This window comes from Protomyctophum parallelum, assembly GCF_964188405.1.
Source record: "Protomyctophum parallelum genome assembly, chromosome: 12".
Taxonomy (NCBI): Eukaryota; Metazoa; Chordata; class Actinopteri; order Myctophiformes; family Myctophidae; genus Protomyctophum; species Protomyctophum parallelum.
The window spans coordinates 44866943-44888855 of NC_139712.1; the positions used below are offsets into that span (position 1 = coordinate 44866943).

General features: G+C 42.4%; 1 protein-coding gene across 2 annotated transcripts in view; it reads right to left on the reverse strand.

Moving 5' to 3' along the window:
• Positions 1 to 8881: 8881 nt before the first annotated feature.
• Positions 8882 to 21913, reverse strand: part of LOC310868229 (uncharacterized protein) — a 191763-nt gene continuing 178731 nt past the window's right edge. For both annotated transcript variants that reach the window (XM_083778560.1, XM_083778559.1), the window contains 7 exons: positions 20143 to 20322; positions 19052 to 19284; positions 16922 to 17051; positions 15870 to 16001; positions 14473 to 14731; positions 13440 to 13517; positions 8882 to 9235 (listed from right to left, as the gene is read on the reverse strand). In XM_083778560.1, coding sequence (XP_083634686.1) covers positions 9072 to 9235; positions 13440 to 13517; positions 14473 to 14731; positions 15870 to 16001; positions 16922 to 17051; positions 19052 to 19284; positions 20143 to 20322 — 1176 coding nt within the window. In that variant the 3' untranslated portion in view covers positions 8882 to 9071. The remainder of the gene's footprint in view (positions 9236 to 13439; positions 13518 to 14472; positions 14732 to 15869; positions 16002 to 16921; positions 17052 to 19051; positions 19285 to 20142; positions 20323 to 21913) is intronic.

Consider the following 21913-nt stretch of genomic DNA (forward strand, 5'->3'; position numbering starts at 1 on the left):
CCTGGTGGAGACAATTAATGCACGATTGCACGTGTGCGTAGACTGCGTACCGAGCAGAGGAGATGATTGACAGGCTGATTGACCTGTGACAGGTAGCACAGAGCCTTAATTTAGACCCGCCCTGCCACGCCCCTAAAATCGCGGCGATAAGACTCCCATACCCCGGCCGGTGGGTCGCACCCTGATTGGTTAGAACGTCGCCAGGCAACGGGTGGTCACTGGTCACTGGTTTTGTTTTGTTTGTGAAGGGGGCGGGTGGAGGTTGGGGGTTTGAGGAGTTCGCTACCGACGCCAGGGTAGCGAATGGAGTTATTGGAGTATAATGTATAGGTGTAGGTAGGTGTACCAATGCACCATCATGTTTCTGAACTTTCATCTGTTCTGAAGAATGCACTGGAGCTTCTAGATTATCTTGCTAGGATGAGGATCATGATGATGATCATCTCACAGACTCACACACACACACACACACACACACACACACACACACACACACACACACACACACACACATCGGTATCTGTTCAGTGTTTCCCATTGGAAATAATCTAAAATAAAGTTGGAATATTCTTTAGCAGCACTTTACTCCCCCTAGTGTCACAATAGTAGAAGGCATATAGAGTGCAAAGTGATTGTGATAAAAGCGACACTTTTTACACCTTTACGACATAAATCTACAACACATAAACATAAAACACTAATCAAAACGCCTCTGAACAGCTCTGCAATATTATACTTATCAAAACACAAATAATATTAGATATGATATTTTCAATCAGACCTTGATCTGTGATGTCCTTTGTCCGTGTGCTCTTCTTCTGCCCACACATGCAACGTACCACCTTACAAAGCCACCGGCAGGTACATGCTTTACCGTAGTTATTATTATAGCATTATTCTGACAAGCCATCAATCTTCACAAATAATCAACACAATATGTAAACTTCTTGCTGTCAGTCACAGTCGTGAAGCAGACAGTCACCCCATGATGATGAGCTGAAATATCACAGATAAGAGTGACTTGTATAATTGCAAAGAAAATGTAGATGAATAGGCCTACTGAATGGAAAGCGGTTATACTACATTGTTCATGTATCGTGTCTGTCAGGTGGAAACCTCATATGACCAAATCTGTTACTTTTCAGGATTCAAGTTAAACAAAATTTCTAAAGAAGCAGATGGGGAAGAATATATGTAAATAGAAAACAATAAGGGACCCTAATCCCTGCTGAACACCACAGGAAATGGGCAGCTGAGACGAACATGCCTCCACAATTACGACCGAAAAGCTTCTGTCGGTGAGGTAGGAGAAAAACCAGTGCCGTACCGATTCCCTAATACCAAATTATTCCAAACGCTTTACTAAAATGGAATGGTCAGCAGTGTCAAACGCAGAGCTAAAATCAATGAGGGTTAAAATGGCCGTGTCCAGTAATAAATCATTTGTGGCTTTTAAAGAAAGGTTGTCTCTGTGCTGTGGAATGTCCGAAAGTCAGACTAAAGTCCTCAAAAACAGTATAAAAAAATCATCAAGGAAATTGTTTGAGTGGACACAAACAAACAAAAGTGTACTAGGAATGGAAGACAAAAATGGAAGCTTACGAATCTGTCTAAATTATTTAAAACCAGGGGGTCCAGTAATGGTTGTACCGATACTTTCAAGGCTAGAGGGAAACAAGCCAGTGTGACAGAGAGTAGTTTGTAATGGTTGGGAGAACAACGCAATCTCCAAAGTTTCTCTGACTTTGGAGAAAATGTATAAAGAAAGCCTGGAAATGGTCTATGTAAGGCTGAACCTGTGTCCTGTGAAGACAGGTTTTCATTCAAACATTTTCAAAAATATTGATGGTCTTTAATGCCTGTATAATGGTCTTAAAATTAAATTAAAACGTTTCTTAAAATATAGGCTACTTGGTAAAGTGGACAAGATACAGGCGTTATTGAAAACCAAAGCAATGTGCAAGCTGTGTTGTCCACTGTGTGTGTTGTGCACTGTGTGTGTGTGTGTGTGTGTGTGTGTGTGTGTGTGTGTGTGTGTGTGTGTGTGTGTTGTGCACTGTGTGTGCTTGCGTGCGTGCGGTATGTGTGCACGCACACGAGAGAGAGACGCATCATGTCTCTTCACTCATGTGGCTTTAGGGACAGCTAGAGTGGAGGTACAATTTAGGCATTTGGCACACTTAATCCAGATCGATTTACAGTAGCAAAATTGTAATTGTAAACAACACAACAAATACATAATAGTCATCAAGGATCATAAGTAAACAAAGAACCTTTATAGCAAAAGGTCGATGCACACCTCAAAAGGCTGGTGACATGTGCGTAGGGTAATAGAGCATATAATGAAAACTTGAAAAGGGTATCTTTTTTTTTATATAAATGTTTTATCCCACGATTTTGTAACCCATTTTTCACCCCTGTCTCAAATATCTAATGTGATCCTGGGCTCTACACACCCTCCGCCAACCTGGGGAGAGCAACGGACTTGAACTTATGCTTCCTTCATGCATGAGTATCCAAGTTGCTCCTTTACACCTGACAGGGGGGATCGAGTTCCCCTGGTTGGACGTAGCGCGTGGAAGGAACACGTTATTCCTCCAACCAGTTCCTTTCCCCTCCATCAGGCGCTCCGGCTGGCGAGGGGAGAGCATGCAAACTCCACACAGAAAAGCCCTTTCGCCAACCCCGCCTCGGGTATGGGCACTGATGACGCGGAGGAGAGGACACGCCTCCAGCACCCCCAGCGTCCCCAGCGGGAATTTAACCCAGGACCTTCTAGCTGTGAGGCGACAGCACTACCGACTGCGCCAAGGGTATCGCTTTTATAGTGCAACAATTTTGCATGTAGGCCTATTGAATATAATTTATCGTCTCTGTCCGTCAGGCAGAAATAAACCATATGTCCAAAACTTACTTTTCAGCATGGAATTGTGGATGAAATGTTATCCAACGAGAAAATATTCTTTAGTTTGGGGTCTGAGAGGCTAGATCTAATTGAATGGTGGTCCATGGCTCATAATCAGGGCCATATTAACCCCCATGAGTGCCCCTGTGCAGATCATTTTTAATGCCCCCCCCCCCCCCCCCATAGCGCGGACACGACCAACCCTGAACACATGGAACACAATAAGGTATAGGCAAATAGTAAAATAACTTCACTGGAATACAACTGGCAACCATTGCAATAAATTACATTGGTTTTTCTTTTTTTGACCAGTAAAATGCATTTCAGAAATGCGACTCTTGCACCCGACACACACACACTGACTGGCCTTTGAGCTTTGACCCGTGGAAGCTCTTGCTCTTCTTGGCGTTGGAGAGGGCAGAGGTCAGCGAGCTGTTGGGCAGCGTGGGCAGCTTGAGGTGCTGACCGAACAGAGAGGTGGTGGAGCCCTCCTGCATTACCATCACCTGGAACATCACCATGCACACACACACACACACACACACACACACACACAGTTAACGCAACTCATACCCTCTGGTCTTTCTCAGGAGCCATCGCCATGTGGTGGACATTTTTGTCAAAACAAAAAGTCTACTTTTGCCACGGACATACAACATTTGTATTTAAACAAACGCAAAGAGCTATAGACCTAAATGGCCATTGCAGGTACAGTATGTAACTCTGAGAGTGTATACGGCTCCATTTGGTTCCATTTGTACACTCTCAGAGTTAAGGAGGGTCCTTGAAAATGAAATGTTTCATCTTCATCATCATCAGTACAGTTATGTAGCCCAGATAGGAACAACTGTCCTAGTGGACTCCTAATGTGCCATGCATAGTGCCATAGTTCAGTGGTTCTCAACCAGTGGTCCGGGGACCACCAGTGGTCCTTGAAGAGGTTCCAGGTGCATCCATCCATCCATCCATCCATCCATCCATTTTTTCAATACCCCTGTTCCGCTGCACATAGCGGTGGATGGTAAATCCGGCCCTGCTCATAATGTCAATTGAACAGTGGGCCTTGATATGAAAAGGGTTGAAAACCACTGATGAGATATTTCTGCCTGACAGCAACGATATAACATGCCTATAACATTTAACATAATAAAAAAAACTGTATTACTTATATTTTTAAACCAGGTAGGTTTTACTTAAAATAGTTAGAAATTGTGCTTTTTAGCTTGCCTTGATACAAAAGGGTTGAAACCCACTGCATTAAACTGATTAGACTATTATGACTTTGTCTTGTATAAACTGTACTTTGTCTCGTATAAACTGTACTTTTTGGCCAAAAGGGGATTTTGTTTCCACCGGAAAGACAATATTTTTAGTTACTCCGCTGCGCCCTCTACTGATATTGCCCAGAGAACTGCCTCAAAGAGAATATTTTTCCTCCGGTGAAAACAAATCCCTTTCTGGCCAAAAAGTACCGTTTATACGTGTGGTGGGGGGCTCAGAGTGCGTCCACTAAGGAAAGTAGGCTTTCTAATGACACAACCCGCCTTTGTTTTGGTGAGTAGCAAAAACGTTCTTTTTATTTACGCCAAAGAGGAGAGGCTGGTCTGATTTTGATTTGAGATTTAAAACGGCAAGTCCCATAGCCTTACTGCGCAGGGCAGAATCGTAGCAGTAGAAGGCTATGGACCAGAGCTACATGTAACCTAGCAAGTCTTGCAGTGCATTGATGCTCGTGTCACGAGATCGCACAGAATACAAAACTCTGATGCTGGCATTCAAGGCAACCAAAGGTATGGCTCCCCCATATCTTGCAAGTATGATTGAACCCTACAAACCCTCCCACGCACTCAGATCAGCCAACGCAGGGAAGCTGGAAGTACCCTCACTAAAAACGCCGGGACAACGCTCCACACGTCCCAAACTCTTCTCCCTTCTGGCTCCAAAACTGTGGAATGCACTTCCCATTGCAGTCAGAACTGCAGCATCACTCCCAATCTTCCGCCGTAGTCTGAAAACCCACCTTTTTAGACTCCATCATGGCCCATAGCACTTACCCTACCCCCTTAGATAGCATTTCTGTAGACTTAGATAGCATCTGATACAGACTTATAGCATGTTATGTAGACAGCACTATAATTGCATTGTATATAGTCATAGCACGCCATGATAGTACATATGTATAGCATAGTAGTATATATATATAGTTTATATGTATAGTCTCATAATATAGATATTCCACTGTTACTTTCTTAGCTTACGCATGTTTTATGATAAATGCTTTTTTGTGATGTATTCCCATGCTTTTGTTCTTGCTTATTGTAAGTCGCTCTGGATTAAGAGCGTCTGCTAAATGCCTAAATTGTAAATTGTAAATTGAGATCGGTCGTAGCCAATCAGAAGAAGGTCTTAAGAGGCTGTTTGCTCGCAAACTAGGCTGTGTCGGGTTTTCAATATTAACGCTTCTGAAGAGAAGTAGATGTTGAAGACGGAGCGAGTGAGTGTAATTACCGCTTTCACAAACGGAAGCATGAGCCACGACCGGAAAAGGAAACTGCAGAAGCTCGGTTGAAAACGCAGGGGTAAAGTGAATGACAGACCTGTCCTCTTCCGGCGACTTCTGGCCCCAGTGTATACTGTATGATGTAGAATTGGCAATGAAAACAAAACACACGCACGCACGCTGGCCCTGTCCGAAATCGCACATTTGACAAATAAATATCACACCTCTTTAAATAATTCTCTTCACTTCGCCACTTACATTGTCTTTCACTAATAAGAGAGATCGCACCAACTGCTCAAGTTTAGGAGTCTCCACTCCTGAACCTGCGTTGAACACAACTTCATGTATTGCATCATCAGCTTGTATCACAGAACCAGCTGTTACAGTAGTTAGCACAAAAGAATACCTCTACTCACTTTAAATTATTTTATTTTCCCATAGTTTTTGAGTGCATATGTAAACAACCATACACAAATATAATATTCAAACACTGTCTTTTTTTCTTTTAATTAAAACAAAAAATTAGTAAAACTATACACAAGTGTGCAACTCAACCCAAAGATATGGATGCCAAAACATGTTTAACTTTCTCTCTGACAATACTACGTTTCAATTCAAAGGGCAAAATAGTTCAGTTACAATAGATTCCTCAAGTCGGTATTATTGTTGTGTGGCCCTAAAAAGGAAAGGGGGGAATGAATGGGGTGGTTACACATGAACTGTTATATTATCTCATTTTAAAAACAAATTAGTAGTCCGGCAGCCGACAGGCTTCTTTTGTTTAAAGTTGGACATTTTGTATATAGCCTTTTTTTATTGGCCTAAAATTTTGTCTATATACGTACATACATTCATGAATCCACTTGCTGACCGGCTGTTAGTATTGGGCTTTTTTTTTCCATTAACATCCTACGGCAGGCAAAATTGTCAAAAATGTCAAACTTTCCTTATGCTTTAAGTAGCATGTGACATGTCAAACTAGGGGTTTTTCATGGTTTTGAATCCATTCCAAGCATTAGTTTTGCACAAAAAAACACTCCTTGGGCTAAAAACCGCCATAGACGTCATGACAAATGTGATGAGGTCAGCACAAATGTGATGAGGTCAGCACAAATGTGATGAGGTCAGCACAAATGTGATGAGGTCAGCACATTTTGGGCAAGTGGCTGTGGCTGTTTTTAGCCCAAGGAATGTATTTTGTGCAAAACTAAAGCTTGGAATGGATTCAGAATCATGAAAAGTTTGTCATTTTTGCCTGCCATAGGATGTTAATGGCAGGGTCACAAGAAACCCCTATCAAAGAATTGTCCAATATCAACAGCCGGTCAGCAAGTGGATTCATGAATATACGTGTATATAGACAATATTTTAGGCCAATAAAAAAAGACCATATACAAAATTTCCCACCCGTCCACCTCGACTGCCGGACTATAGGCCTTATTCATTGAAATGCAAACACTGTAGCAACAATGAGCCGCGGTCATGCTACTGGGTAAATGCTGGGGTGTCATGTTCTTTATTCATTTATTTGGAATTAAGAGTCATTTAATAATAACTTCCATGTATCTCGGTGTCAAGTGCCTGAAATATGGCCACGCGACGGCATTGCGGATACGACACATTGTGGTTGTGAGCGGCAAAGTTTTGGTGCGCGGCGTCATTGTACGACAGAGCATAAATTAGGTAATAATTCCTATATGCCACCTTTTCAATTTGAAAAGATGAGACCCAGTTTTACAAAATAATAAAAAATACAAATTATATTTCCAAGCACAAAATTAAATCAGATCGTGGCACTTTTCAAGTACCACAGTGATAGCACAATTGTACAGCCAAGACCCTTGATGCTTTACAAATATCAAATTGATGGATTTCAGCTGAAGATCACAGCTGAAATGACATACAATATAGCTATATAGCTATAGTAGGATTTCCCCCAAATGTAGCATTTTTAGAACAGAACTCTGAATGCACAGAGCAAGATGGCACCGCATACTGTACATAGCCTACAGTAATGCAGCTGCTCCATAGCTGGAAAGCCCTCCTTCTACTGTTTGCTGAATATTTGCGACACTTAGCAGTAAAAGAAAATACTGACCCCCCCAACCGATTTTGCCAGCTTGGCCATTTTTTCAAAACTTTGTACCTTCATAAGCTAGTAACAGTTAAACAAGAATAGTTGAGGAGTACATTTCACAGAATGCACTTGTGTATTAAACTACTGTATCACATCTGGCCTTTAAAATAAAAGAGTATTTCAGACCAAATACATAGAGAATAAGACTACTTGCAACATGACAATTTTACAGGCAGGTAAGGTACTGTATAATGCGTGTGTTCAGTGGTATTCGGAGCCAGTAGGAAATTGACATCTTTGTCCGATGCAGAAAATGGTTAAATATAGCAGGGGTGCTTCAGAGATAAAACATTAAAGAAAAAATGATTCTTCAGAGCTATTTTCGACACATCCATGCATGTTCTCTTTTCACTTCCATGGGTTACACACTTCAAATGGCACTTAAAAAAGAAAAAAAACAGAGTTGTCTTGCTTTCACAGAGAGGACAAGCAGAAGGAATGTGTGCTGCAGGGGGGTGTGTAGTATACTGTAGGTAGTGTGTCAGGGTGGAAAAAAGACCTGCGACGAGTCAAATCTTCTTTGGGTTCCATTCGGCTTCCAATACTGTGCATGTCCTGCACATGACCTCATTATGTACAAAAAATAAAAGAAATGTATTATCCATGTGGAAAAGAAAGAAAACACGACATTGAAACGGTGAACTCGTTGTGAGATTATCGACACTATTTCGCAAAGAGAGAAGTTCGGGAGGAAAACGTTCATCCCATATATACCCACCTTGATTTTAGTTCCCTTTTTTTCATCACAAGTGGACACGGAATTGACAAATACTGTACGAAAAAGAGACAAAAACTCAACTCATCTGGCACTGTGAACAGTTGGCAAATACATAAAATCGAAAAAGAACAGTGGTGGGGGGGGGGAAGAAGGACGACAACAAAAAACAAGAACAACACACATTTGTCGGCAGGCAACGTCTAGTTCACGGAGGCAGCACAGTCGCCATCCTGTGGTCGCTCGCAGCAGTACAGTAGTAGATTAGTACTAATCGACCCTTGATTGACGGTGTAGTAGTAGTAGTAGTAGTAGTAGTTGTAGTAGTAGTAGTAGTAGTAGGTATTCAATAGTCCGTTCTCCCCAAACGTTTTAATCCTGATTTATACTGACACAGCGGTGTCACGCGAAAATAGACTATCTTTCCCGCGACACCGTTGACCATGACGGAGCATAAATTACGCATTACACGTCTCCAGGAGACCATTCTCAAGTGTGATTGTTAACCAACCGATAAAGTGCTTTCTCAAAGAAAAGAAAAAAAAAAACCTCCTTCTTCTCCTCCTCCTCCTCCTCCTCCTCCTCCTCCTCCTCCTCCTCCTCCTCCTCCTCATCATCATCATCATCATCTTCATTTGTACAATACATCAGTAGGGTAAACGGCGCGGGCAGGAATGAAAAGAGGGAGACGTAAAAAAGAAAAGCAACCAGTTCAGGCACGAGCAGACGGGTCTTCTACCCCTCCCTCCTCCTCCTCCTGCGTTTTTGTCTTTTTTTTGTTGTTGTTTTTTTTCTTCATTTATTTCCCGTCGCTCTACTTCTTGAACGGCGTCAGTCTGCCGATGTTGTGCCAGAAGGTGGAGGTCTTGCGGGAGGTCTTGGGCTCGGCCAGCATGAACACCTGCTGCTGGGGCAGCGCGTTGGGCAGGGACGGGTGCTTCTGGCGGAGCAGGAAGTCGTAGTATGGCCTGGTCACCGCTGGGGAGGACGACAAAATGCACTCCATTAGTACTCCATTGTTTTACTTAACCCATTTTGGGGGACGGGAACCCCTTTTGGTGATTTAAAGCATTATGTTATACTTTAGCTATTTGAAAAATAGCAGATCTACACGTTTGTAGCGTGGCAGCTAGTAGGTCTGCTATTTTTGAAAAATCGTGAAAATGTGGCGCAAATCTTTGAATATATATTCTTTCAGAGAGAACATTTTTAACTCAAATCTTTGCTTCTGGGGCGGGGTCCCTGGAACAACATGTTTTCAGATGGGGGTCGGTGGCCAATTCTGGGGGTCCTTGACATGGAATCTTTTGAGAACCACTGACATAGAAACATGGGTTTTTCTGAAAACTGTCAGGATTTAGAAGACATTTGTAGATTCTTGTGTCAGGTCTAAATGGGGTAAGTACAAGTATCAATGCTGCAATATAGAAATACTCTGTTACAAGTTTTAAAAAAAGAATTCAAAGTAACAAAGAATTTAAAGTAAAAAATGTGGGCATCAAAATGTACTCATAATAGTACTCCTCATATTGCAGAATGTCCCATTTTCAAGTTTTTAAATAATGCAACATCTTTTGATTTTCATTCATACATTCATTCAAGAAGCATCCATGTCTCTTTTGGATCTCAAGCTAAAAGGTTTTGGAACCACTTAACTAGACCACTGGGAGATAGATTGCTGAGGTGGGGCGCCACACATGTATGTACGCACTGTGTACCATTAGTGCAGGGGCCAACACTGATATTTTCATGAATTGGTACCACGTAAGGTGACCGTACAAAAAAATATATATTTTTGTATTCCTACATGTCTCTAGTTTATATTTTGGTATGATAACACATAACTATATGTAACCACACCATAGACAATCTACTGTATATAAGGCAACATTTTCCAAATGTCATAACCCTATAACAGCTGGACATATTTCTACTAAGAGATTTCAACCTTACTACTACTTGTACTACTAGGACTTTGTAGAGGAAATTATGTAAAAAAAATAAAAATAAGCAATTTATATGCACATTTATAATAATGATTAAAATAATAATAATAAATGAATCATTTTCATTTGGGGGATATCTTTCACAATAATAAATAAAACATGTTCTAGACATTCTAATGATCACAAAAAAACATATATTACATTATATTACATGGACGGACCGCATCAGAAATGTGGACCTCTATGGGGAGTGGGGACCTACCACGGGTCACGGACAAAGTCAGAGAGAGAAGGATGAGGCTGGCAGGGCACTGCGTCAGGCACCCAGAACTTGAGGCAAGTAAATTTACTCTATGGGAGCCAACCCAGGGCAAAGCCAGGAGGGGAAAGAAGCGTACCACCTATGTAGACGTGCTGCGGCGCGACAACTTGGCTGACAACACTGCAGAGCTCAAGAAACCGATCATGTTGGATAGGAATTTGTGGAGGGCAGCGATCCAGGAATCCCGAGTTGGTGTTGGCTATAGACCTCACTCTCGCAGCAACTATAATTGCAATGTTGGGTTGGGTTGAGTAGAATGTGATGTGTCAAACTAGGCCCGGGGGTTTTCATGATTCTGATCCATTCCAGGCATTACACACATTTCGACAAGTGGCTATGGCCGAATTTAGGCCAAGGAGTGTATTTTGTGCAAAACGAATGCTTGGAATGGATGGTACCAAAATCTGGCTCGGCCCCTGGAGTATACATCAGCTCCCAGAACTTACTTACTTAGGTGCTATTTACACGAGGATGGTGTTCATAGAAAATGGCATTAGGTGCTATTTACACGAGGATGGTGTTCATAGAAAATGGCAAAGTCCCGTTGCGTTCTAATTTTTTCTTACCCTTTACACGAGAACGCACATGTTATGCTATAATGTGCTATTATGCTATAATGTCACTAGGTGGCGATAACGGGCTGCCAAATAGACAGGTCACCCACATACAAGAAGAAGAACCCCTTCACGCAAGCCTGCGCAACACGGCTCCGGCAAATCTAGAACTTCCTGTTTGAGAGCTAGCAAATTTAAGACATCCGGTTGCTTTCAGAATAAAAGTGTCGTTAATTAAATAATGATTACATTACATTATTAGTATTATTATTACATTACAGCTATTGTAAAGACACACATTATGTTTCTGTGTAAAAATAAGTAATTAAATAACACAGAAACATAATGTGTGTCTTATAGCATCATTTAAATGCTTAATTTGTAGTTTTAATGTGCAAATTCAACTTTTTTTCAATACTCTAGAGGATACTCTTATTTTGAAGAGATGGTCTTAAATTTGCTAGCTTAGATTTGCCAAAAAACAGTGCAAGCGGCGCAACACTGCTCTGGGCTGACACTGACAGGCAAAAGCGCCACGGGATGGTATATATTTTATAATACATTAGGCTACATAAACGCTGCTGCTGCCGCCTATCATAAGGCTTTTTATTTACATCATGGTTTTACATTCACCATCGCTGATGAGCAGCACTTTGTAGGCGAGGAGGGAGGCTTGTTCAGGAACTCCATTATATCATAATGATATGGCTCTGCATCAATGAAATAAACATATGCGCTGTGAGCCAACGTGAGCCATGATGTCATACGGATTCACCGTTTTGCCCGTTTACACGGAGAAGGGATAAAACGGCGTTCTCAAAGATTTCCACTCTGGAAGGTGGTTTCACTTTGTTGCGTTTTCACCTCATGAGAACACGGTTCTCGTCTAAACAACCACAGCAAACGGTACTTTATTTTGCCGTTTTCTATGAACACCATCCTCGTGTAAATAGCACCTCAGTTACCCAAGCCTTGCCACTCATGCCCCACGATAGACCCCAGAAACATACCACTCAGAGGCGAGCACTCCGACTGAGCTACTAAATGATCATGGTTCAGTCTTCAGTGCAACCCTGTAAACTTCATCATACCCAGTGCTTCCCAAAGTGGGGTCCGGGGACCCCTAGGGGTCCTTGAGGGAGTTATAGGGGGTCCCCAGCTAAATGATAGTTTGGAACCAAACGGGCACTTGTAACTCTCAAGAGTTAAATTAACATTGATTTTACAATATAAATTGTAAAATCTAAAAATGCCATTAAATGGGAGTCCGTAGCCTAATGCATGTCAAACGGAGTCAACTTTCATTTCTATGCTGATGATACCCAACTATATCTTTCTGTGGCTCCAGATGATCCCTGTGCTTTAGACCCGCTGTTGACCTGCCTGTCTAGCATCAAATGTTGGATGAGTGAGAACTTTCTCAAGCTAAATGAGGATAAGACAGAAGTTCTCATAATCGGTTCTAGTGAGCAGAAAGAATCAATAATAAGCAGACTGGGCAACCTAACTGTAGAAACAAACAGTACAGTAAAGAACCTGGGGGTTATTATTGATTCTGAATTGAACTTTAATTCACACATTAATCATGTCACCAAGATTGCCTTTTTTCACCTTAGAAATATTGCACGAATCAGAGCCTATTTGTCCTTGGACGATGCAAAAACGCTAATCCACGCCTTTGTTTTTTCTCGGCTTGATTACTGCAATGCACTTTTTTCAGGACTGCCTAAGAAAACAACTGACAGATTACAACTTGTCCAAAATGCAGCAGCCAGAGTTTTAACTAGAACTAAGATGAGAGAACATATTACTCCAGTTTTGGCATCGCTGCACTGGCTTCTGGTTGTTTTTAGGATTGATTTTAAAATTATTTTACTTGTCTATAAAGCTCTCAATGGTCTCGCACCTTCCTACCTACATGACTGCCTGCCTAAATATGTCCCAAACCGCCCCCTAAGGTCTTCCACCGCCGGCCTGCTCGCTTTGCCCAAAAAAATGGCAACTAAAAAATACGGGGAAGCAGCTTTTTGCTTCTACGGGCCGTCGGCATGGAACAAGCTCCCTCTGTACCTTCGTCAGGCAGCCTCTGTAGACATTTTTAAAGCTCAGCTCAAGACCCACTTCTACAACATTGCCTTTAATTGATCTTATATATATTTTTTTTCATGTCCTCACTGTACTGCATTACTGCTTGTTTTTTAATGTCATTGCCTTGCTTTTCTTTTATTCTCCATTGTTCTGTAAAGCACTTTGAGCTGCATTTCATGTCATGAAAGGTGCTATACAAATAAAGTTTTATTATTATTATTATTACTAGTGGTCCTTAATTAGCGGGGCTAATTAGTGTCAACCGCAGGTACCTTTGGGTTTCCCAGCAGGGTGTCTTTTGCACGCGTTCACCATAGCCTGCTTCTTTTGGACTTCAGTGAGAGAGAAGCCTGAAATGACAACAAGAAATTAATCAAGAGTGCAGCTAATGTAAAACATTCTAATTGTTCTGCCTTTGAGCACCTAATGTCCGTATTCTGGGCATGTCATAATGGGCAAGCATTCTGTAAAAACGGCAGACCTACTAATACAAGCTCACAATGAGACACACAACAGCTATTTTCAGCGAGGGGGGGGGGGGGGGATACGGACCCCTGGGGCACAGTTAAACAAAGTATTTTACAATAGGTGTCATTAAGATCCCAATCTTTTTTTTTTTTTTAAGATATTTTTTTGCGGCTTACGCCTTTATTGATTTTTTAAGGGATAGAAAGTAGGCTGACAGGAAACGGGAGAGAGATGGGGGGATGACATGCGGTAAAGGCCGTGTCGGGTCCGGGAGTCGAACCCGCGGCACACCGCGACTGGATGACCAGTCCGGTGCCCAGACCGTTACGCTACGGCCTGGGCCAAGATCCCAATCTTGTACCCTTCATTGGTGTATTATACTCTAATCCTACAAAGCATCACCATAGTATAGTATAGTATAGTATAGTATAGTATAGTATAGTATAGTGTAGTATAGTGTAGTGTAGTATAGTATAGTATAGTATAGCATAGCATAGCATAGCATAGCATAGTATAGTATAGTGTAGTATAGTATAGTCACTCATATTTGATACAGTCTAGCTGTTTCTAGCGAAAAGTGAGAAGAGTGAAACCGCCGGGATGATTTGTTAATTTTTCAAACACAGTTCTTCATCAACATCAAATATCTAAATACTGAATCAAGCAAATTAAAAACAGTTTGGGGTGCTCTGCACAAAAGCCTGAGTATAGACTATAGACTATGAAATTACCCAATTTTCTTTTGAAAGTGAAATATACCGCGAATCCGCGATTTAAACCACGGTCGGTGCGGCCGGGCCCATTCGTTGGTGACATTAGGCTACTAATATAACTGACCTGTCTCGCGGTCGTGCTGCACCTGTCTCCTCTCGTCGGAGAAGGCCCGGAGCCAGCGCTGCTTCTGCTCGGGTTTCTTGGCGCACAGCAGCAGGTGCACCTCGTCGGCGCCGCCGCCGGCGGCCCGCCAGCGCAGCTTCAGGGCGTTCTTCACGCTCACGTTGAAGTCCCGCTCCTTGCCGTCCTCCACGTCCACCACCTCCATCTGGTCCATGGCCACGCGGCCCTTGTAGTACAGCATGTCCCGCCTCAGGAGGTCCTGCCACACACACACACACACACACACACACACATACACACAATTTACAATTTAGGCATTTAGCAGACGCTCTTAATCCAGAGCGATTTACATTTAAGCAAGAACAAAAGCATGGGAATACATCACATAAAAGCATTTATCAATATCATGAAACATGCGTAAGCTAAGAAAGTAACAGTGGAATATCTATATAATGAAACTATACATACACTATACATATAAACTATACATATTTACTACTATGCTATACATATGTACTATGGCGTGCTATGACTATATACAATACAATTATAGTGCTGTCTACATAACATGCTATAAGTCTGTGTCAAATGCCAACAGAAATGCTATCTAAGGGGTTAGGGTAAGTGCTATGGGCCATGATGGAGTCTGAAAAGGTGGGTTTTCAGGCTACGATCATTACAGGTGAGTTGTTGCCTGGGACACATTACATGTTGCCTGGGACACATTACATGTTGCCTGGGACACATTACATGTTGCCTGGGACACATTACATGTTGCCTGGGACACATTACATGTTTGGAACTTTGGGTGTTGTACTTTCAAGGTGAGATGCTGTGGGATGCCCTAGAGATGCCGTATCCTCTAAGCCAATGGGAGATTTAAAAAAAACCCCATAGTGAGCTTACTGCACTGTTGTTTTTTTGTCTTTTGTGGTGAGCAGGAGCTGCAGGACGCCTGACGGAAGCTTCTAACTACTGGCTGCCTTTCCTTCCCCTTTCCAAGGTTTCAACATTACAGTATCTATGCAAGTGAATACTGAAACTATTTATGTATTTATCTATGTCAGCGACAGCGTTACAAAAGTAACACAGTTGCAGTAACTTACAAATATCCAACTACTGTACATATTGCACAAGACGAATGCAGCATCGATATCATATGCTGCATATACGTGTGAGCTGCAGTGCTTAGATTACCTGCTATGGAACATTATCCCCCTTGCATTTCAAAATGCAAAATACTGCCTCGGTTCCTTTTTGTGAAAGTACCAAACGCAGTAACAATAAAGTGCCACGTTACACAAACAAGCATTAATTTGCAAGGTCTGTTATTATTTTAAAAGGTGAATGAAACTTGGCCAACGCTGGCTCGCTGGATATGAAGCATTTGGACTGACCTTTTTGCAGTAGACCATCTGGTGGTCAAAGAGGAAGAACATCCGCTGCTGACTCTTGCCCTGAGGCTGGGAGAGCTTGGTCAACTCCCCAGAGAAGATCAGGTCAGAGCTCTTACTGAGCACGTCTTCACCCTGAAGGTGAAGGGGAAGGTGCAGGGTGACACACGCACACAAACAACGCACACGCACGCACACGCACACACACACACACACACACACACACACACACACACACACACACACACACAGTTGTCATACATAACCTTAACCTCAGCAGATACATGCTTTAACCCAAGACCCCGGAAACCGAGAGGAATTAATCGAAGCCGAATCGACACGCTGGCCGATCTCAGGTACTGCAGCTGCGGCCAGACACATGAACGAGCGACACAGCAGAGCTTTCGTTCATGACCGTGCACGCCCATCACTTTTCCAACCCGGAAGAAGAGGTGAAAAGGGAGTATATACTGTACACTGGTTGAGCAACTTCATGCAAGTGGATGGGATGGGATCCGGTGCTCTCATATTGTTTTTTAACTCTATGGCTTTTAACCCCTTCTTCATCTTGGTACCTATACGTCTGGATGACGATACTGGGGGCAAACATCTTAACTTGTCACAGACTTATATGTAAGGCATTTGTCTTCATTCACTGTGACAAGACGCTTGATCTGTGAGAGCCGACTGGACAATTAGTGGACCGTATGTTGGAACGAGGGAGTCTGGGAGAGACTGGTAAAGGATCAAGCTACCATTAATTACCTGTAGTAGCCTGTATAGTAGCCCAATCTGGCAACCCATAGGCTAAAAAAAAGGCATAGTAGTAGCCCAACCCTACAAACTCAGTCAGTCGTTCTTCGATTTTTCAAAATAGCAAACCTACAAGCTCGTAGATGCTTGATGCTATGAGCTTGTAGATCTGCTATTTTTCAATAGCTATAAAGCATAACATAATGCTAACACCAAAATGGTGAAGAAAAATAATTATTTGAGATAATGGCAGTTACTTTGCATAATAATGCCCACCCCTATTACTGGGCGACGCCGCTTACCTCCCAGTCCTCGATGGCGCTCTGCCACTGGGCGATCTTGTCGATGTTCTCCAGGCGCCGCTTCCTCTCGTTGATGAGCCGCGCGACGTTCTTCATGGCGTTGAGCGCGGCCTCCACGTCCTTGTAATCCCTTAGAGAGCACAGAGGACAGAGCACGAGGCGGCGGTGTCAGTGAGCGGTATGTGATTACGTACCGTATGGGGGGCAGAGAGGTTGATTCAAGATAAATCCCTTTTTGATAGTTGATATTGATAGTTGATAGTTGATAGTTCATTTTGTGGTTCATAGGACATTTTCATCATACAAGACCTATTATGGTCAGTTGAAAAACCAAGCACTTCGTGCACACACATTACACATTACACATTACAATACATGTGTGGTATAAAATAAAATAAATCTCCACTGGTATAAAATATGCGAATGTGTAAACTAATACCTATACTTTTGTGTTTTGGCAGTGACATTGCACTGATTCACTGTTTATCAAGACATCGTGATCTTGACTACAGAAACAAAATGAATCATGGGAATTGTAGGAATACAGAGCAACAGCCAACACAGAATAGTAAACAGAGAATAGTGTTGTGAGTGAACTTTGGGTCGTAGTAGTAGTAGTGGTAGCAGTAGTTCTATTATATAGTTTGACCATATCAAAACAAAAAGTCAATGCAGTCTTTCTTTTCTCTTTTCTTTGTTGTGTAGACTGCAGACTGGATGAAAGCTAAATAAAATCTCAGGACTGAAAATCTTTGACTCCTAATAACAGTGTGAAAGGAGGCCGTCCACAGCGCTGTTTCTAAACAATTAACAGAATGTAAAATGTAACAAAACAATGTTTTACTGATATTGTTCCTGCTGTTCTACATGCTGCCAACCAGGCGAATAAATAAGATTTAAGGCTTTAAAGGTTTTATGACATTCATTTTCATTTCTTTTTCTTTTTTCTTTTAGGTTTTATGACCTCAATTACACCCAAAAAACCTGAACTTTGAACATTCAGTGGATTTTCTGTGGTCTGAAGTTTTCTTTGGGGTTTTTTGGGCCTTTTGAGCTACAATGAAAACAGGCAACACAGTGAAACAGTGACATCTGCTGGCAAATCCCATTGACATATATGGGATTTGCAGTAAGTGATGTCACTTACTGCCGGCAAATCAGAGCACCTGTTTGAGACAGAAAACCCCAGATGACAGAAAATCTACTGAATGTTAAAAGTTCATGTTTTTTGGGTGCAATTGAGATTAGAAAACCTAAAAAAAACAAGAACAATTCCAAAAACTTTTTTTTTATGTCACAATCCCTTTAACTTTTGCGTTTATGAAATATCCCAGACCATTAGGTTCATTATGGAAGATGCTTCTGAACATCATTTGCTAGTTTGACCACTTTAAATACTCTAATCTTAAAAGAATACCCGTCTGCGACGCATTGAGAGCTTGCAAACAGGTTACTTTCTCTGCACAACATGCTTCCATAGAAGACATGCTGACGTCTGTGGCAGTGGATTTCAACCCTTTTCCTGTCAAGGTCAGATTATCTATTCATCATTTGAGCCACGTACGGACCACCATTTTGATGACATTTAACGTTAATCAAAATAATTCTTCTACATTCTCCAATTACTGTATGTAGACTTCTTGTAAAGTAAGTAATGCAGATGTTTAACAATAATTTAACTCAATCATGTAACTCTCAAGAGTTAACCCATTCTAACCGGGCACCCATTTTGGTGTCGGCATCATGTTATGCTTTAGCTATTGAAAAATAGCAGATCTACAAGCTCATATCGCGCCACCGAGTGGCGCGATACGAGCTTGTAGGTCTGCTATTTTTGAAAAATCGAAGAACGACTGACATTTTTTTAATCTGATCTCAGGTCAGAATGGGTTCATCAGACCAGTGTGTGTCCAGTGGAAACCTCGTATGAATCTGATCTCAGGTCAGAATGGGTTAACAATAATTTAACTCAATCATTTAACTCTCAAGAGTTAAATATCTAACAAGGGTCCATTCGGTTACCAGCTCACAGCTGCACGAGGACCACCTGGACCCCGCTCAAGGACCACTGATTGAAAACCACTGTTTCTATGGAATCCAAAATGACTCGTTGTGGTCAACTGTCCCCACCTGTGCTGCGGGTTGGTGTATTTGAGCAGCTCGGCCAGCTGCAGCGGGTACTTGCAGATCTTCTGGACCGGCGTGAGCAGGAAGCCGTCCAGCGAGATGTCGATCATCTTCTGGAGCAGCCGGCACGCCTCGAAGAAGAACACGTACTTGTTGACCTTCATGTGCTTGGAGAGCTGGACGCAGGCGTTGGGGTGGTTGTTGCAGTACTCCGAGTAGATCTGGAAATCGGTTTGCTGGACGGAGGGAGGTGGGGGGTGGGACAGACAGTCAGTGACAAAGGGTTTCAACCACTTAAGCCCTCCCAGCAAGCAGCCTGGACAAATTAGTGACGTCTCGATTGGGGCCAGATCAAGTCAAACCAAGACTAGTCAGAACATAAATTCAGGTCCCTGGATGAATCAGAGAGAGTCCGATTGAGTCCAGATCCACTTAAGTCATATCATAACTAGTCAGATCTGGCCCAGAATAAGCTATATTATTTAAACTGGTGACGACGTCTAACCTGACGCTGCCAGATCCAAGAAGCTTGCTACACAAATTTGTTTCACAGCTTATTGGGATCTGGGATCGCGGAAGCAAATTCAATGACGGGGCTGTTCCTTTTTTTCAAGATACTTGGTAGATGATTGGATGGGACCGTCTGTCTATCACCGTGTGGGCGTGCAAACACAACCAATCATATTGACGTGTCTATATAGCTTCACGTCCGGTTTTGCACATATCCCGCCCTTAGCTCACGCTGATTGGTCCGGTACGGAACGGATTTTTGTCAGCTCAACTGCCTGAGAGATCCCAGATGATTGCTGTGTTGGGGAACATGGTTACCCAATACCGCCCCCATCTGGCAGCGTCAGGTTAGACGACGTCCTGGAAATGACGTAAAGATCATCCCTATAATAGGCTGGGATCTCACTCTTGTAGAAAAATAAAAAGCCTTTAATTTAAAGTGGGTAATGCATGCATGGCAAGGTTAAAATGCACCTACGCGTTGCCGCCGTTGCGGCACATAAACTGCCTTAATGTGAAGGCAGTTGTTCCGCAATATCATCCTTGTAAGAACTTGGTGCTCAGACGTATATATTTATGCTCACATGTTCCAGGAAGCAGCAGCCGATCTCGCTGAGGTGCGGCTGCTCTTTGTTGAACCTCTTCTCCAGGCCTTTGAGGAACTTCCTCTGGAAGCGGTAGATGTCCTCGATGTTGCCGAAGACCGTGCGCAGCTGCTCTTCGTTAAACATGTCCGTCCGCTTGCGACACTGCTTGATGTAACCCTGCGTTTAGGGCATGAGAGCAAAATGAACATACCTCATTACACTGCTTGATGTAACCCTGCGTTTAGGGCATGAGAGCAACATGAACATACCTCATTACACTGCTTGATGTAACCCTGCGTTTAGGGCATGAGAGCAAAATGAACATACCTCATTACACTGCTTGATGTAACCCTGCGTTTAGGGCATGAGAGCAAAATGAACATACCTCATTACACTGCTTGATGTAACCCTGCGTTTAGGGCATGAGAGCAACATGAACAGACCTCATTACGCTTACAGTGGACTACAGCCCCGTCAAGCTAAATATGTGTATAATGTAAATGTGTAAATATATAAAAGAAATACATGTATATATATATATATATATATATGGCAATATATATGGCAATTTAATTTCTTCAATGCTGAAGTAGGCCTAAACATGTTTGTTTAATTTCAAAGTTTTTATATTTAAATGAGATGATGAAAGTCACGACTCACATCCATAGACTGTAAAAAAATATGGACAAAGCGTTCCCCGGGTCTAACATGAACGTAAAATTAAGCCTGAAATCCCTTGCATTCTAATGCACTGTAAGTCGCCATCTTTCTTGATCCGTTCTGGTCCAGCTGGCCATTGGCTGGCCCAGACAACGAGGCGGGACTTCCCCCCTTCTTCTCTGTTGGTTTTTATTTTGACTCGAGTGGGTGGGGACTCCCGATCATAGACTGTAACGGTAGCCACGCCCCTCAGAACATGCGCGACTTTATGGTCATTTCTTTTATAAATGGGACCATCATTTTCCAAAAAGAATATTATGACATTATAAATGAGACTTTAAACTAGTGACTGGAAGCAGAAAGTATTCATGACAATGTTTATTAAGGTAATACAGTCTAGGTGAAGTTGGGCCCAAATACATGGGCCTCTATGGAGCTATGGGGCTTTTTGGGTCCAGTCCAGCGCCACAACAGGCCATTATATGAACTTTCAGGAAGTCCCGATTTCAAAAGAGGCTTCACGAAATATCTGGCTGACTGCCCCCCTGCTCACATCACACATTTCTCTGGTTTTACTACTGTCACATGTCGACAGGTGTGTGTGTGTGTGTGTAGGCTAAAGAGGCTTTAGGGAAACAGGTTTGCTTCTAAATGAATTCATGCAGGAGGCCTGACGTGCGCAATGAGGACAGGTATTCTAGTCTAGGTTGTCCATTTCTATGTTGTTGTGTTAGACAGTGTTTCCCAAAAAAAAGACAAGCTCACAACGTGTCGCAGCGCAATGCGTTGTGATGTGTAGATTGGCTATTTTCACTTTAGTCTTTTAGTTCTACCAGATCTCTTTTCCACTAGTCTCTCCCGAACCCTTTTTGTCTAGTTTGTATTTGTTGACGAAACAGTCAATAGATTTAGTCCTAGTCTTAGGAAACGTTAGTTAACCCATTCTGAACGGGAACCCATTTTGGTGTTAGCATCGTGTCGTGCTTTAGCTATTCAAAAATAGCAGATCTACAAGCTCATATCGCGCCACCGAGTGGCGCGATACGAGCTTGTAGGTCTGCTATTTTGGAAAATTCGAAGAACGACTGACATAGAAACATAGCTTTAT